Here is a 16,169-nt window from a genome sequence, read left to right on the forward strand (position 1 = left end):
GGTCCGGGAAGATCCCGCATGCCGCGGAGCGGCTGGGCCCGTGAGCCATGGCCGCTGAGCCTGCGCGTCCGGAGCCTGCGCTCCTCAACGGGAGAGGCCACGGTGGTGAGAGGCCCGCGTACCGCAAAAAAAAAAAAAAAAAAAAATTTAAGGGTGTTGAGCTGCGTTTTGTGGCCAGGCCAGCCCGCAGACTGGCGCGCCATGCTGCTCCCCTGGGTCTTGAGCCAACCCGAGAGTTGCTGCGTGGTTAAATGTGTGAACCTTCAGGGTTCTTCATTTTACTATTAATTCTGATGGACTTGGGCCTAAGGTCCAATCTCAAAATCATAATCATTCATAATAGCTTAGAAAAATGTTGGAAGTAAGGTTTCTGTGCTGGCAAAACCCACCTGCTGAAACCTTGACTGAGTCCCTCTCGGCAGCCGCACTACCAACAGGCCGACATTTACGAAACCTCCGCTGTGTGATAGGCACTGTGCTGGCGGGCGTACGGTGGGGGACAAGGTAGACATGGCTCCTGTCCCTACGTGGGAGGAGAGAGTCAGAGCAGTGATTGACAGTACTGGGGCCACGCTGGAAGAGGGGACCCGGAGGGGAAGGGCAGGTGGAAGGGCAGGCAGCTCCTGCCGCAGACTGTGCCCTGGCACTGACCCTGTCCAGACAGTCCTTGACACCCCGTCTGCTTCCACACTGCAGCCTCTGTTAAGGCAGTGCCTTAATTCTGAGTTCCCAAAACCTTGTGCAGGACACGTGGTAGATATTTAATAAATTCCACCCTGAGGCTTCATTCGAGACTGAGAGGAAAATGCCATCTACACACGTTCTGATGAGTCGTTGTGAATCGCGGCCCCGTGTGCCCTGAGTCTCGCTCACCATTCTGAGTGGCTTCTGTGGGAGGGCTTCAGTACAAGGCTAGGTCCCTCTTCTCGGGATGCCTCCAGTATCATCGCGGCTGCAGCTGGTCACACACAACAGCCAGTGCCCAGAGCTGGTCTAGGCTGTGCGGGCCTTACAGCCAGAGCTAGGAAACCTTGCCAGTGGGTCAGAATTAGTGGTGCCGTGCTCGGAAGCGCAGGATGGGCTACTGGAAGGAAGAAGGTGTGCTCCTCACCTTTTGTCTGCACTTTCCCTCTTGTTCCTCTTGTGCTCTGTCAAGTGGCCCTAGGAGAGCACTGCACAAGTGCTCATGCTGTGCTTGGGAAGAGCGGGGCAGGGCAGCACGACTCTGTCATTTGCAGCCTGCTGCTTAAGGGCACTGTCCACTGGAGGACATGTACATTGGTTCAGACTTTTCAGAAGGTGGTTTTGTGTATATATGTAAATAAAAATAATACCCCATATACCTTTGACCCACCAATTCTACTTCTAAGTGTCTATCCCAAAGAGAGATATGTACAAGGATGTCTAATACTGTGATGGCGAAAAGCGAGAGAGAGAAGAAGTCATTTCTGTGTCAACCAATGGGGATGGTTAAGTAAACATACTGTGGAGCACCGTGAAACGGTGGACAGCAATGAAATGGAGCTTCACAGTGTGAATACCACGTCTGGAAACACAGACCACTATGTGGTTTGTTAATATTACATTACAGTACATGATACAATAACATTTCTATTTCTAGACTTGATGCCACTTTGTATATAGTGACAAGGAGAGGTGTTAAACACACATCCTGGGAGAACAGCAAGCTCCAGAGCCATGTGTGATTAAAAAATAATACACTGTATTTTTTTTATGTACCTATGTATTTATATAAATGCGTAGGTTTAAAAATAATAAGGTTACTTCTGAGAAGAGAATTGAAATAAAGAGGTGGTTTAGGCGGACTTGGAGCATTATCTGTGTTTGAAATTTACAGTGAGAATGTATTAATGAAAAAATCTGTGTAATTAGAAATTACCAAAAGAATACATTTAAAAATGTTTAGTGACTTATTTATTTTATAACTGGAAGTTTGTATACCTCTTAATCTCCCTCACCTATTTCACTCATCCCCCCCTGCAACCACCTGTTTGTTCTCTGTGTCTATGAGTCTCTTTCTGTTTTGTTATGTTTTTTCATTTGTTAAGTGAAATCATACAGTATTTGTCTTTGTCTGACTTCTTTCACTTAGCATAATACCTTCTAGGTCCATCCATGTCATTGAAAATGGCAAGATTTTGTTCATTCTTATGGTTGAGTAATACTCCAGTGTATGTATGTGTGTGTGTGTGTGTGTGTGTGTGTGTGTGTGTGTATGTATGTATATATATATATGTATACACACACACACACACACACACACTACATCTTTATCCATTCATCTATTAGTGGACACTTAGTTTGCTTCCATATCTTGGCTATTGTAAATAATGCTGCCATTAACGTAGGGGTGCACGTATCTTTTATATTGTATATCTAATTAGTGTTTTTGTTTTCTTCAGAGAAATATCCAGAAGTGGAATTGTTAGATTGTATGGTAGTTTTTAACTTTTTGAGGAACCTCCATACTCTTTTCCATAGTGGCTGCACCAGTTTACATTCCCCCCAGCAGGGCACAAGGGTTCCCTTTTTTTCCACATCCTTGCCAACACTTTTTATTTGTTGTCAGCCATTCTGATAGGCGTGAGGTTATATCTCATTGTTTTGTTTTGCATTTCCCTGATGATTATTGATGTTGAGCATCTTTTCATGTGTCTGGCCATCTGTATATCTTCTTTGGAAAAATGTCTACTCAGGTGCTCTGCCTATTTTTAATCGGGTTGTTTGGGTTTTTGATGTTGAGTTGCATGAGTTCTTTGTATATTTTGGATGTTAACCCTTTATCAGATATATTGTTTGCAAATATCTTCTCCTATTCAGTAGGTGGCCTTTTCATTTTGTTGATAGTTTCCTTTGCTGTGAAAAGTTTTTTAGCTGGAAGTAGTCCCATTTGTTTATTTTTGCTTTTGTTTCCCTTGCTTAAGGAGACAGGTGCAAAAAAATACTGCTAAGATGATGTCAAAGAGCATACTGGCTATGTTTTCTTCTGGGAGTTTTATGGTTTCAGGTCTTAAATATAAGTTTTTAATCCATTTTGAGTGTATTCTTGTAAAAAAAAAGGTAGTCTAGTTTGATTATTTTACATGTAGCTGTCCAGTTTTCCTAACACCGTTTGTTGAAGAGGCTGTCTTTTCCCCACTGTATATTCTTGCCTCCCTTGTCATAGATTAATTGATCGTGTAAGTTGGGTTTATTGCTGGGCTCTATTCTGTTCCACTGATCTGTGTGTCTGTTTTTGTGCCAGTACCATACTGTTTTGATTACTTTAGCTTTGTAGTATAGTTAGAAATCAGGGCACATGATACCTCCAGCTTTGTTCTTAAGATTGTTTTGACTGTTTTGGGGTCTTTTGCATTTTCATATAAATTTTAGGGTTATTTATTCTAGTTCTCTGAAAAATGCCATTGGTTTTTTGATAGGGACTGCACTGAATCTGTAGAGTGCCTTGGGTAGTATGGTCATTTTAACAATATTAATTCTTCCAATCCATGAAACTGTCTTTCCATCTGTTTGTATCATCTTTAATTTCTTTCATCAGTGTCTTATAGTTTTCTGAGTACAGGTCTTTTACCTCCTTGGTAAGATTTATTCCTAGGTATTTCACTCTTTTTAATGGGATTGTTTCCTTAATTTCTCTCTGTGATAGTTCATTATTAGTGTATAGAAATGTAATAGATTTCTGTATATTAATTTTGTATCCTGCCCCTTTATCTAATTCATGTATTAGTTCTAATAGGTTTTTGGTGGCATCATTAAGATTTTCTCTATATAGTGTCATGTCATCTGCAAACAGTGACAGTTTTACTTCTTCCTTTCCAATTTGCATTCCTTTTATTTCTTCTTATCTGGTTGCTGTGGCTGGGACTTCCAAAACTATGTTGTATCAAAGTGGCAGGAGTGGACATCCTTGTCTTCTTGTTTCTCTTCTCAGAGGAAATGCTTTCAGCTGTCCACCATTGAGTGTGATGTTGGCCGTTTGTCATATTATGGCCTTTGTCATGTTGAGGTATGTTTCCTCTATACCCACTTTGTTGAGAGTTTTTAATCATAAATAGATGTTGAATTTTATCAAATGCTTTTTCTGCATTTATTGAGGTAATGATGATTTTTATTCTTCAGTTCATTAATGTGGTATATCACATTGATTGATTTGCAGATATTGAAACATGCTTGCATCTCTGATACAAATCCCACTTTATGGTGTATGATCTTTCTAATGTATTACTGAATTTGATTTGCTTACATTTTGTTGAGGATTTTTGCATCTATGTTTATCAGATATCGGCCTATAATTTTCTGTTTTTTTGTGATGTCTTTGTCTGGTTTTGATATCATGGTGATGCTGGCCTCATCAGATGAGTTCGGAAAGCACTCCTTCCTCTTCAATTTTCTGGAATAGTTTGAAAAGAATAGGTTTAACTTTTCTTTAAATGTTTGGTAGAATTCATCTGTGAAGTCATTTGGTCTTGGACTTTTTTGTCTGTTGGGGTTTTTTTTAATTACAAGAATGCATTTTTTTAAAAGAGGAAACTTCTCAGTATTTTGGTAACAAGGCAGACAAGCTGCCAGGGAGCACTTCAGCCTCTCTGGATTAGCAGACATGTCCTGTTAACCACGAGGCAGTTTCACATCTGGCCACTGACATTCTCCAGTGTGTGGCTTGTGCCTCTGTGTCCTTGTGTGTAAAATGGAGGTGGTGTTGACCTCCTAGGTTACTGTGAGGACTGAATGAGTTGTTCCATGTGCAGCCTGGCAGAGAGTAGGTGCCAACACGTTTGCCATTGTCATCTTCACTCTACATTTTAATATGTGGATCATTCTGTAAGATACTGAGCACGTCATGAGTCTCTAGAATGTGTACAGATAGTATCTGGGGGCTGTTGCCTTTTGAGTGAGGTCAGGATCATAGCTTGAGAATTAGGTTCGGTAAAGGTGTTTGTCCAGGGAGCCAAACTGATGTAGTACAGGAACTTTGCTTTCCAGTGGGCAAACTTGATATGAAGAAAGAACTAAACACAGGGACTTGAGGAATAACATGTGCCCAGGTGGTTCTGCTCAGACATCTCTCAGCAGTCGCTGGGGAGAATCTGGTCCAAAAAAGTCCTTGGGCCTGGAAAGGAGGGGATGGAGGGGTGGGGAGAGTTACTGTTTAATGGGAACGGAGCTTCTCTTGGGAAATAAGAAGTAGTTCGGGGCATGGATGGTGGTAATGATTGTACAACAATGTGGATGTAACCTGATGCCCCTGAACTGTACATGTAAAAAATGACTGTTGACAAATTTTATGTTATCTGTATTTTACCACAGTTAAAACAGAGAGAGAAGGACAGGAAGGCACTGGCCAGCCTCTGGGAGTCAGTCTGGGCTGATAGAGAGAAGGGACCTTCACATTTTAGAATTAGTTGCTCTTAGGTCATAAAAATTAAGCAGTGATTCCTACTCATGTTTTGCAAAAGATGATACAAGGTGATCAAGTGGGCCATCGAGGCATATGGGGACATCGTGTGGGTAATGAGGGTGCTTTCTCTTGGTCCATGTGGTGGTCGGGGTTGTGTACCATTAGTCATCCGAGCAGGATTGCTTCGTAGTCCATCAGGGTGACTCCAGAGGTAATGACTGAACAGCCTCCTCCTTTGAACAAATATTTACTGAGCCCCTGGTGTGCCAAACTGCCAGGTGCTGGATGTTCCTGGGTAAGACGTGACTCCCACCCATAGTTTGGTGTGTAAGTGGAGTCATCATGCCAACAGTTGAATTCAGCTGAGAACAGTTAAGTGTTAGTGTAGATAAACGTTTTGTGTCGCGTGGGCTCCATTTATTGCTTTGAACGCTAGATACCTAGTTGCCTCAGCATAAGGTATTGAGAAGTATTCTCTGTCCTCTCTATTCTCCTCCTTCTGTCATAAATGGAACGTCTGTATGTCCGTGGGTCTTTTTCTGGGCCCTCGATTCTTTCCTGAGTTCTGCTTGTCTGTTCCTCCAGCACCACACTGTCTCTGTCATGGTAGCTTTTACGTCCACCAGGTACCTTTTCAAGAGTGTGCTTACCAGCCTTTATCCTTTGTTATTTCCAAATACATTTTAGAATTAGTTTATTAAATCCCATCAGATAAAAATTAACCCCTCTGGATTTTCATTGGGATTGAAGGAATGAATTTGTTTGCAGAATTGAATATTCCTGTCCATGAATATGGTATATCAGTTGGTTGTTTTGTTTCTTGTGGTGTTTCCAACTCCCAAATAAAAGAGTTGTGTATGCCACTTGGAACTAGTTGTCCCCTATCCCTTATTACCTACACCCTTAACTGTGAGGAAGTCCATTTCTCATTGTAATGTACTTTACTGGTCCCTTTAGGAAGGACCACATTGGTTTGGCTGATCTACTCCAATCTTGGGGGAGAGAGGAGCAGTGGAGGGTGGGGCTTTCTCTTCTTTTGTTCTGCATCTGTGTTTATAAGTGAGATTGTCCCACGATCACCTTGTTGTGTTTTGAGATAAAAGTTTTTCTAGCCTCATAAAATGAGTTGGGGCATGTGCCCTCTTAATTCTGTTCATGATAAATTTGAGTTCCGTTGGTAGATTTGTTCTTTGAATGTGGGTGGGACTCCCCAGTGGAGCCATCTGGACCTTGAGTTGACCGTGAAGTCTTGACCAAGAAGATGGGGTCCTTGAAGCTTGGGGGGCAGTGGTCTGGAGACAGCGTGGAGGAAGGGGCCACCTTGTCTTGGGCGGCCCAGAGTAGTGTGTGGAGCAGCAGGTCAGGGGCGGCGGGGATGGAGGTCCGAGCTGCACTAGCTGTCCTTGAGGACAGCTAGGGCTGTCCTTGTCCTGCTAGGGCTGTGATCTCCCAGTTGGTGTCAGAGGCCTGGTGCCTTCTTGGTGAAGCCAGCAAAGCAGAGGCTCCGTCTGTCCCAGGGACTCCCCAAGCAGTGGGTGTTTGGGGCAGGATTAGCTGGATCCCTGGAGAGCCACCTCCTGCAACTAGCACAGTTGAAAGTCAGCTGGGCAAAGCCAGTTTGAATAAGCAAACCCTTCTTAGGCCCACTTTTCTCATTCAAGGAAAAGAATGGAATGAATTTCTGGTTCTTGCGTCCTGAAAGATGACCAAGGCTGTGTCCCAGAGAAATACCCTTACGGCAACAAGGCTGAGCTGAGATGTGCCTCCCCCTCCTCTGCCCACCTCCCCTTTCCCTGCTGTCAGAATCCATCTCCCTCTTTACCACATCCCATGAGCTGCTGTTTCCTGATAATGACTGAGATTTTGAGCCTCTAACAGTCCGTTTGCTATCAATCCTTTGCATGTTTCCCTTACGAGGACCTTTGGGGACCAGGCAGGCATCACAGCTTTTCCTATCTGTACTTTATCAGAGTCAGGTGAGTTAATGGGACATGCTGACAGAGATGTTCCAGGTGGGGCTCCCTTGGAGCAGAGAAGTGCGGAGAGGGTGGTCGGTGGGCCTGGCGCTTCCCTGGGCCTTGGGGCCCGCAGGAGAGCTGAGCTGTCCCTGGTCGTCGCGGTGTGTTTCTCTGCTGAGCCGTGGGCAGATAGGCAAAACGTGGGCAGATAGGCAAAACGGGGCGAGGTAGGGCCACAGGTCTGCTCGATCCTCGGAGCCCCACAGCAGAACAGCTGCTTCGTGCTCGCCGGGTTCCTGCCGCTCCCGTTCACGCCCGAGGAGCAGACAGCCCCAGAATCTTCGTCACTTACAGTAGCAAACCTCCACTGCACGTTCAGGGTCTTCATGCCGGAGCCCAGAATGAAAGGGCAGCAGTACCCAGGGCGAGCTGTACAGCGAACCACAGGAGCCCGAGGCCCCGGCCGAGCCAGCCCGCGGTGTTGGCGGGGTGGGGGGCGCCCTGTGTGCACGTCACACGCGGCAGCTAGTCCCGCAGCTTCCGGAGCAGGAGCCCCGTCCGCTGGTCTTCCGTGGAAGCAGCGTGCACAGCGCTGGGCGGGGAGGGGGTTCTCCCATGCTTGAGTCACTAAATGAGTGAGCGTAAACCCACGGATGATTCTAGTTTGATTTCTTATAGAAGGAAGTTGAAAGTCACGTTTTTAAAAGGAGCCACGGGGCTTATAAAATTGCTTAAAAACCAGTGTCAGAAGAATGTCGTCCTTGTGTGCCATTTCCCTGATTTTATTGATGTTTTGCTCGAATTCTGTCTTGTTTCAGGGAAATAGTGGAACATATGGTTCAGCACTTTAAAACACAGATCTTTGGGGATCGGAAACCAGTGTTTGATGGAAGGAAGAATCTCTACACAGCGATGCCCCTTCCAATTGGGAGGGATAAGGTGAGCTCACAGAGGTGGGTTGGATCGAGAGCAGTGTGCGAGAAGTCAAGTCCGTTGTCCTCTTGTCACACACTGAGTCACTTCGCCCAGGGGGAGAGAGCCGCCAATTGGCCGTGTGCTTCGTCGCGAGATCCACAGAAACTGCCTTCCGTGTGCCCTGGTTTTCAGTGGCACAGGGTTAAGTTGTCTAAGTGCAGAGAAAGACGTTGAGAACTTCTTGAAACCACTAAACTTTGAAATGTAAAGCCCACACGTGCACGCACATGCCCCAAACCAGCACCAGACAGGAGCCTGGGTGACAAGGCGGGGCTGTAAAGACCTACGGAGAAGTATGTTTGCACAGGTGAGTGGGTGGGGGACAAGGCGGTATAACACAGCAATCATTCAGCCGAAGCCAGTGATTCATCTGACCTGATGATCAACCAGGGAGTAGTGGTTGTTTCAAAGTGTCGCCTTTCCTTGCTGTCTTTGTCCTTACTGTGGTTTTATTTAAAAAGCAGTGAAATTTCTGCCCAGAAGCTGTTACTTCTTGGCATATCTTTCAACCAATGGGCTGCTCTGGGACGATGGGTATTGTTTATAAGAGAGGAGGACCAAGGACGGCTTGGAAATCGTTTTTACCCGTACTTTAAAAAAAAACCAAACTAGTAATTTAACCATTATCCCAACGAGACTGTAGAAGCTGATTCCCTTCAAGAGTGACCTAACACAATTAGCTTCTTACCCCCAGGGTCCCCAAGAGGGAAAACAGCTCAGAGCTTAGAGGGTCTGAAACTGCTGCCCCGTGACCTGCAAGTTCTCTACAGACATGTTTTTGCTCTTGCATTTTAATGATGGTCTTAAAACCACTAAGCTCCTCTGGCCGTCTGAATGGCCAGCCGGGCCGGCGGTTTCAGCTCCCAGCAAGGCAGCTGGCTGGGAAGTGTGATGAAGTGTGACGCTCAGATAGGAGCAGGACGTTAGGGCCAAGGGCAGGCCAGGAGTGATAAGGGCTCTGTCCCCGCAGGCCCTGCGGTGATTCCAGGAGATAAGAGTGGGGCTCCGCCCAGCCCTGCCTGGCTGCTGGGCATCGACATGGCTTTGAATTTGAAGGAGCCCCAGGACCCGAAGCTGTCGGCTGAGCAGTCACCCCTTTGCTCATTAACATGCTCCGCATTGGAGATGGATGAGTTATAAAGTCTTGTGTTTAATTTGCGAATTTGTTTTTGTTTAAAGTTCTGTAAGAAAGAAGAGCATAAGGAGTTTATTCACAGTTTTGTCTGTACATATTTATAATTAGATACTAGGAGGGGCTAAGGAGTATTTTTCCTTCAGAAGGGGTGGGGAGGATGTGTGGTGTTCACATTTGAGACACATCGTTGTGGACGTTAACACGGGCTCTAGAGTAATAATCGGTCTGATCCGAGGCCTGGCTTCGCCCTGAACTCGTGGTGGGACCTTGGGTAAAGCTGCCTCACCTGCCACCCCTATAAAATGGGGAGATGGTATAGAAACTACCTCCCAGGGTCCTTGTGACAATTGAATGGGTGAACACACCCCAAGAAAAGCTTCACCACCTTCAGTGTGCTTCCTGCAGCCCTGGGGCCTCTGTTAAGTGCCGGTTCAGGGTCTGGGGTGTCTGCATCTCTAAGCTGCTCTCCTGGTGATGCCCGTAGAACACCTGGGACACAGTGCACACTTAGCAGATGCTTAGCTTAGCTGATGTTGCTGGTCCAAGGGTTCGCATCTATCATCTTGACCCATGTCCGTGTGGATGCCCTGATGCCCACAGCAGCCCTTCGTACGTATTGCCAAGACTCTGTGGGCATCAGTGTCTCTTAAATTGAGTCTCACCCATCCTCATCCTTTTCTCAGGTGAGCTGAGAGGACCTAGTCAAGGCCACAGCGTTTGGTTAGCTTGGGTCTCCAGATTCCAGGCCCCTCCTTCCACTTGTCTTTAAGGTTCTGTCAAATATTCGTAAGATGCAGAAATTAATCTCTTCCGTTTGAGAGCTAGTGTAAGATGTTAACCTTTTCTATTTCCGTATGTTCACATCTTGTAGCAAAGTGTCATCCTTTTTTTTTTTTTCCTTTTACGTTTGCTCTTTTTTCTATACAGTACTTTTCTTTGTGTCATGGGTGCTTTTGTAGTAAGAGAAGACATCCTTTAATGTCCCGGTAACCCTGTGTCTGCTAGCGCCTGCCCGGGGGCCGCAGGTGGCTCTGCACAGGTCTGTGCACAGAATGTGGCCCCGGGCCCCTACTCAGGGAAGGCAGCTGTTTGCGATCTACTCCTGCTCTCTCCTACTAGCGACCGCCCGCCGCACGCGCGCGCACACACACACACACAGACACATACGCGCGCGCGCGCGCACGCCCCTTGATCCCAGCCCTATCGTGGCTGGAAGACCCGCTGCGCCAGGCCGGCCCCTCACCTCCCCACACGGAGACTGAGGAGTTTGTGAGGGCAGCTCACAGTCTGGGGTTTAACTTCTGGATCCTCTTCAGCAGGAGCGTGACATGAGTTGCAAATGGGAATGTGTGTCGTGTGTTGTCCTTGGTGCTGGGTCCAGCCCTCCCCCATCGGATCGGCAGCTTCCTGGACCTACAGCCTCTCTGCGTTTATTCAGGGAAGGTGTGAGCGTCTCCTTCTGAGAAGGAAGCATCCCTGAGGCCAGGCGCGCGCTCAGATGGGTAGCAGACCCTGCGTGGAAGGCATTCCAGCCTTCAGGGTCCAAGGTGCTCCGTCTCCCCCCGGGGCCGTGCCCCGGGCCTCAAGCCGGGCTGCCTGTGCCCCGCTGGCCACTGCTGACCTGGGGTGATGGGCCGGAGAGTCTGAGCAGGGTGGTGAGGCCTCTGCACTTGGAGGGTCGCAGGTCTGAGGAGGGGCAGGAGGGGAGGGCAGAGGCAGTGGGGGCCAGGGAGCCGTCCTTGGGGCCCCGTCCTTGGCGAGCCCACAGGTGGAGGGTCTGCTCGGCCTCGTTTGCCCCTCAGGCAGTCCTGCTGCCTTCGGACTGAGGGTCCCTCCAGTGGACCTGTGGCATTTTTTTAAAAAAATAAATTTTATTTATTTATTTAATTTTGGCTGCATTGGGTCTTCGTTGCTGCGCACGGGCTTTCTCTAGTTGCGGCGAGCGGGGGCTGCTCTTCATCCCGGTGCGCGGGCTTCTCATTGCATTGGCTTCTCTCGTCGCGGAGCACGGGCTCTAGGCGCGCGGGCTTCAGTAGTTGTGACCTGCAGGCTCAGTAGTTGTGGCTCGCGGTCTCTAGAGCGCAGGCTCAGTAGTTGTGACGCACGGGCTTAGTGGCTCCGCGGCATGTGGGATCTTCCCGGACCAGGGCTCGAACCCGTGTCCCCTGCATTGGCAGGCGGGTTCCTAGCCGCTGCGACACCAGGGAGGCCCGGGCCTGCAGCATTTGTCAGCGTGCTTTGGCCCTTCGGCGGGTGGAGATGCTTGTCAAAGCACAGCTCCCTCGGCGGCGCAGCCCCTCCCTGGACCTGTCGTTCTCCTGCCACGGTCACCGAACTCCCGGCCGTCTCCCAACGCTTTGTCCCGGGTCATCTGGGGACAGGCTGCTCGTTGAGGGGATCTGTTGCTGTGCCGGTCACAGAAGACCTGCGCTCCCAGCTCCCTGTGTGCATGGAGCCTGGCAACCCCGAGGCCCTGCCAGCACTGTCGCTCCTTCCTGCGGGATGGATGGCAGCCACATCTGGACAAGCAAAGCCCGCCGGGCGCCGTGGCTGCTGCTCCCTGGCTGCGCACGCCTCTCCCTGCTCGTCGGTGCTGCTTCCGAGCTGCACGGTGGCGCCAAGCGGGACTCTTCCTGTCCCAGTTTTAGTCTGTCGCCCTGGTGACGTTCAGACAGGAGGGACTGAGTGTGTGGCTGTGGTCTGCCTGGAGACATTGACTCTCACATCTGCCTCACCGTTTTCCAGGCCTGGGCTGGCGTCCCTGCTAACGTTGTCCACATTCAAAAGCTGGCAGTGGTCGCCTTCCTGTGTCACAGCTTCTGGGCTGCCGGCATCCTCGGTTGGCACAGGCATCTGTGCGGCGTGTGGGCTGTCCTCCTGTCCCGTATTACAGACGGGACCCAAAGGAGCCACAGAGGTTACAGAGCTGGGAGCCCACACACTGCCCTTGGATGCTGCGTGGTTGGGACCAAGAGCTACAGGATGCTCAGAGGTTGAAGTGTCTTGGTGTGTGGAGTGAGTCCAGTGGCCAGCAGCCCAGACGGACATGAGGACTGCTCTTGGACTCGTGTCACAGCTGAAGCCCGGTGCCACCCTGCCCCTGGAGTGACATTTCTGTTGAAATCTCCATCATCCCTAAGATATTAGTTGCCTGTACCATTCGGCCTCTTGAGACGTGACTGACAGAGAATGTTGTAGAGCCTGGAGCTTATTTTGTTCCCTTTTTATGGGGGCCAAGAGGAGGCTGGTCTAGAATCTGTTTAGAAATAGAGGACTTCCGTGGTGGTGCAGTGGTTAAGAATCCACTTGCCAATGCGGGGGACACAGGTTCGAGCCCTGGTCTAGGAAGATCCCACATGCCGCAGAGCAACTAAGCCCGTGCGCCACAACTGCCGAGCCTGCTCTCTAGAGCCCGCGAGCCACAACTACTGAGCCCACGTGGCACAACTACTGAAGCCCGCGCGCCTAGAGCCCGTGCTCCACAGCAAGAGAAGCCACCGCAGTGAGAGGCCCGCGCACCGCAACGAAGAGTAGCCCCCGCTCGCCGCAACTAGAGAAAGCCCGCGCGCAGCAACGAAGACCCAGCGCAGCCAAAAATAAATAAATTACAGAAATAAATAAGTAAGTAAAGGAAGGGTGTTTTAAAAATAAATAAATAAAATAAAAATAGAAGTACCTTTTGCTAAAGGAAAATACGCCCCTCCGAATCCCACTCAGTTGGATTATAGAGGCGTTTTTAAAGAATGACATTGACAAGCGTCTAATTAGCTCCGGTTCACAGAATTGTTCTTTAGATACGCCAGGCGCCTCTGGGTGGGGACGTCTGCAGTAGGCGTGAAGTGCCCGCTGTACACGTCGGTGTGTGAGATGGAAACTAGCGTGCGGTTTCCACCCACCTGTTGGCCGTGTCCTTGGTGCACCATTTCTGAATAGGCGGAAGTGCTTACCCCCTCTGCTGACGTGCGAGCAGGTCTCTGCTGGTCCACACTCAAGCCCTCTCCCGGCGCCCTCCCCCATGGCCACCATCCTGATGACCTGGGTGAAATGGACCCTTTCTTGACTGCTTTTATCAGCTGTGTGTGCATCCTTCACGTACGTTTTGCCCTGAGACGAATCATACCGCAGTGTGCCTCTGTGGCTTGCCACTGTATTCCGTGTTAGATGCTTGAAATCCATCCGTTGTGAAGAACGTGTTCCTTTTCCACTGCTCTGTTCTCCCCTCGATGGACCTCAGGCCGTTTCCATTTGGGGGCCGTCAGGCTTGGTGTGTGGGCCTGTGCTGGAGCACGCTGAGGACACAGGTGTGCAGGGCCTTCAGCGCGGCCTGGTTGCTGCTCTGGTGATGTCTGAATGGGGTGTAGCACGTGCATGAGGGAGGGAGCCCGTGAGAGTGCAGAGTGAGCAGAGGAGCCGAGCGCAGGCTGTCGGGTGAGAAGAGGGAAGGAGGGCGTGAATGAGCGAGTGAGGCTGGCGCCAGGGCCTCTCGGCGACCCGGTCATCACGTGGTGAGTGGAAGGGCCTTTGACATCAGCCCAGCTGGCTCCCAATCCACATCTGCCCTTTCATGGTTGTGTGGCCTTGGGCTGGACTGTCAGTCTGAGGGTCTGTGTTTTTTGTATAAAGCATGGTGAACAAGTCTCCCTTGCTGGGATTTTTGGGTGTTTAAGGATAAAGTGTGTAGTCTGTGCCCTACCAGTAGATGTTCCATAAACGTGGGGAAGTATTATCAGCAAATATCAGAATTGCTTCAGCCATCAACTGAGTGGGGTCTGTGTGTGTGAGGCTCGGGATGCATTAGTCAGTCACCAAATAGTAATGTAATGTTTCAGTGGTGGAATGAAGGGACTGGGCAAAGGTGGGTCTGGGCATGACGGGAGCAGGGTGGGTGGGCGTGGTGAGGGGCGGAGGACAAACTGGGAGGCGGGGAGAGAAGCGGGTTTGCTGTTCATCCAGGGTTGGCTCCAGAGGGCGCACCTTGGACCATTGTCCTGAACATCCACCACCAGCTGCACGCGGCCGCGTGCGCTCAAATCTACTAGAAGTTAATGAAGCTAAAAGTTTAGTTCCGGAGTCTCACCAGCCACATTTCAAGTGCTCAGTGGCCACAAGTGGCCAGTGGCTTCTGTCCTCGTCAGCTCAAGAAAAGACTGTTTCCATTATCACAGAGAGTTCCGTTGGAAAGGGCTATTATAAACATTGAGAGCTATTGTGTAAATATGCTGAGGTCTTGCCGAGAATTTTAATTTCTTCCCAGGAAATTCTGATTGGTCTTGTGGTAGTTGAAGCTACTTTCTCCGCCATCTTGTACCTGGCGATGCTGGTACCGCAGCACTTTCCTGTTGCACAGATGGGCATAGACAGCCCTGGGAACAGTATCAGGGCTTGTTTGCCTGGGGAAGAGCCTGGCTTGTCCCCACTGCCCACATGCTTCACTCAGTGCCTGTGATCTGCCCACGTTTTATTGTGGACAAGTTTAATCAGACAGAAACGTCGAAGGAATTGGAGGATGCACACCCATCTAGGTTGCTGTTAGCGTTTTGCTCTGTTTTACCTCATGTCTGTTCTGAGAAGGCTTTTGTTCATGATTTATTCACCGCAAAACTAGCTTATGGACTCTTAAGGGACTCAGCAAACAGGAACCCCCAGAGCCACTGCAGTTTACTCAGTCCCACTGGAGAAAGAGTAACGCTCCAGGACCCCCAGTGAGCTGCCCGTGCCCCCTTCCTCTGTCCCAGGAGCAGCCTAGGCTTGTGCCTGCACCCTGCTTTCCTCTTCCTGGGGTGCCCTCCTCAGAGAGGCCAACCCAGACCCCAGCTGAGCCGCTGCTGTGCGGCTTCAGGACGCCTTCTCTGGCCCCTCGCCTCTCCTGTCTGCCACCGTGTGCGGGATCGGGCTCGGGAAGCACTAGACATCCGTGGTGGGAAGGACTCCCCTTGTACTTCAGTCACTGGCTGCTGGAGGAGGGGCTCGGCACGCCCTCTCCTGTGCTTGGATGAAGGACCGGCTGAATTTCCCTAACCTGGGGGTTCTGGAAGCTGACCCACCACCCTTGACCGCCCCGTAGCTTCTTAAGAGGGAAGCGTGAGTAACCGTGTGCTCTGGATCCCCTCCCAGGTGGAGCTGGAGGTCACGTTGCCAGGCGAAGGGAAGGACCGCATCTTCAAGGTGTCCATCAAGTGGGTGTCCTGCGTGAGCTTACAGGCGTTACACGATGCACTTTCGGGGCGGCTGCCCAGTGTCCCCTTCGAGACGATCCAAGCCCTGGACGTGGTTATGAGGCATTTGCCGTCCATGAGGTGAGGACCGTGCATGAGGTGGGAGCTGAGAAGCCTGAATCCTCTGTCTGAGGAGGTGCTGTTTCTCGAGGACAGGGTGGGGACGGCGTAGGGGTTTATATGATGAAAGCAGTAGCAACGCCAGCTCGGGAAAAACTGTAATATAAAAAGAAATCGCTGGAGTTCGCAGCCAGGCACACAAAGGTTGCCTGCCTGTCTCTGGGTGCACCGGTCACTCCACCCAACGTGCGAGCTTGGTCCTGTTTCTCAGTCGCCCTCGCGCTCAGGAGTCATGTTCCAGCTTCTGTGCTCGCCTGGCTTCCGCCACAAGGCGGAGCCTTTCAGGACTGCGGGCGGCGCCCACGCCCACACACTTGGGCTTTATTCTGTGGGTTACTTTCTTTCCG

The 16,169-nt window shown here is 49.8% G+C and overlaps 1 protein-coding gene across 6 annotated transcripts in view; it reads left to right on the forward strand.

Annotated features, from left to right (window-relative positions):
- AGO2 (argonaute RISC catalytic component 2) overlaps nucleotides 1-16,169 on the forward strand; it is a 111,731-nt gene that overhangs the window by 60,852 nt on the left and 34,710 nt on the right. For all 6 annotated transcript variants that reach the window (XM_024129412.2, XM_024129413.3, XM_024129414.3 and 3 more), the window contains exons 3-4: nucleotides 8,196-8,316; nucleotides 15,602-15,783. In XM_024129412.2, the coding sequence (XP_023985180.1) occupies nucleotides 8,196-8,316; nucleotides 15,602-15,783 (303 nt within the window). The remainder of the gene's footprint in view (nucleotides 1-8,195; nucleotides 8,317-15,601; nucleotides 15,784-16,169) is intronic.

This window comes from Physeter macrocephalus, chromosome 15, assembly GCF_002837175.3.
Source record: "Physeter macrocephalus isolate SW-GA chromosome 15, ASM283717v5, whole genome shotgun sequence".
Taxonomy (NCBI): Eukaryota; Metazoa; Chordata; class Mammalia; order Artiodactyla; family Physeteridae; genus Physeter; species Physeter macrocephalus.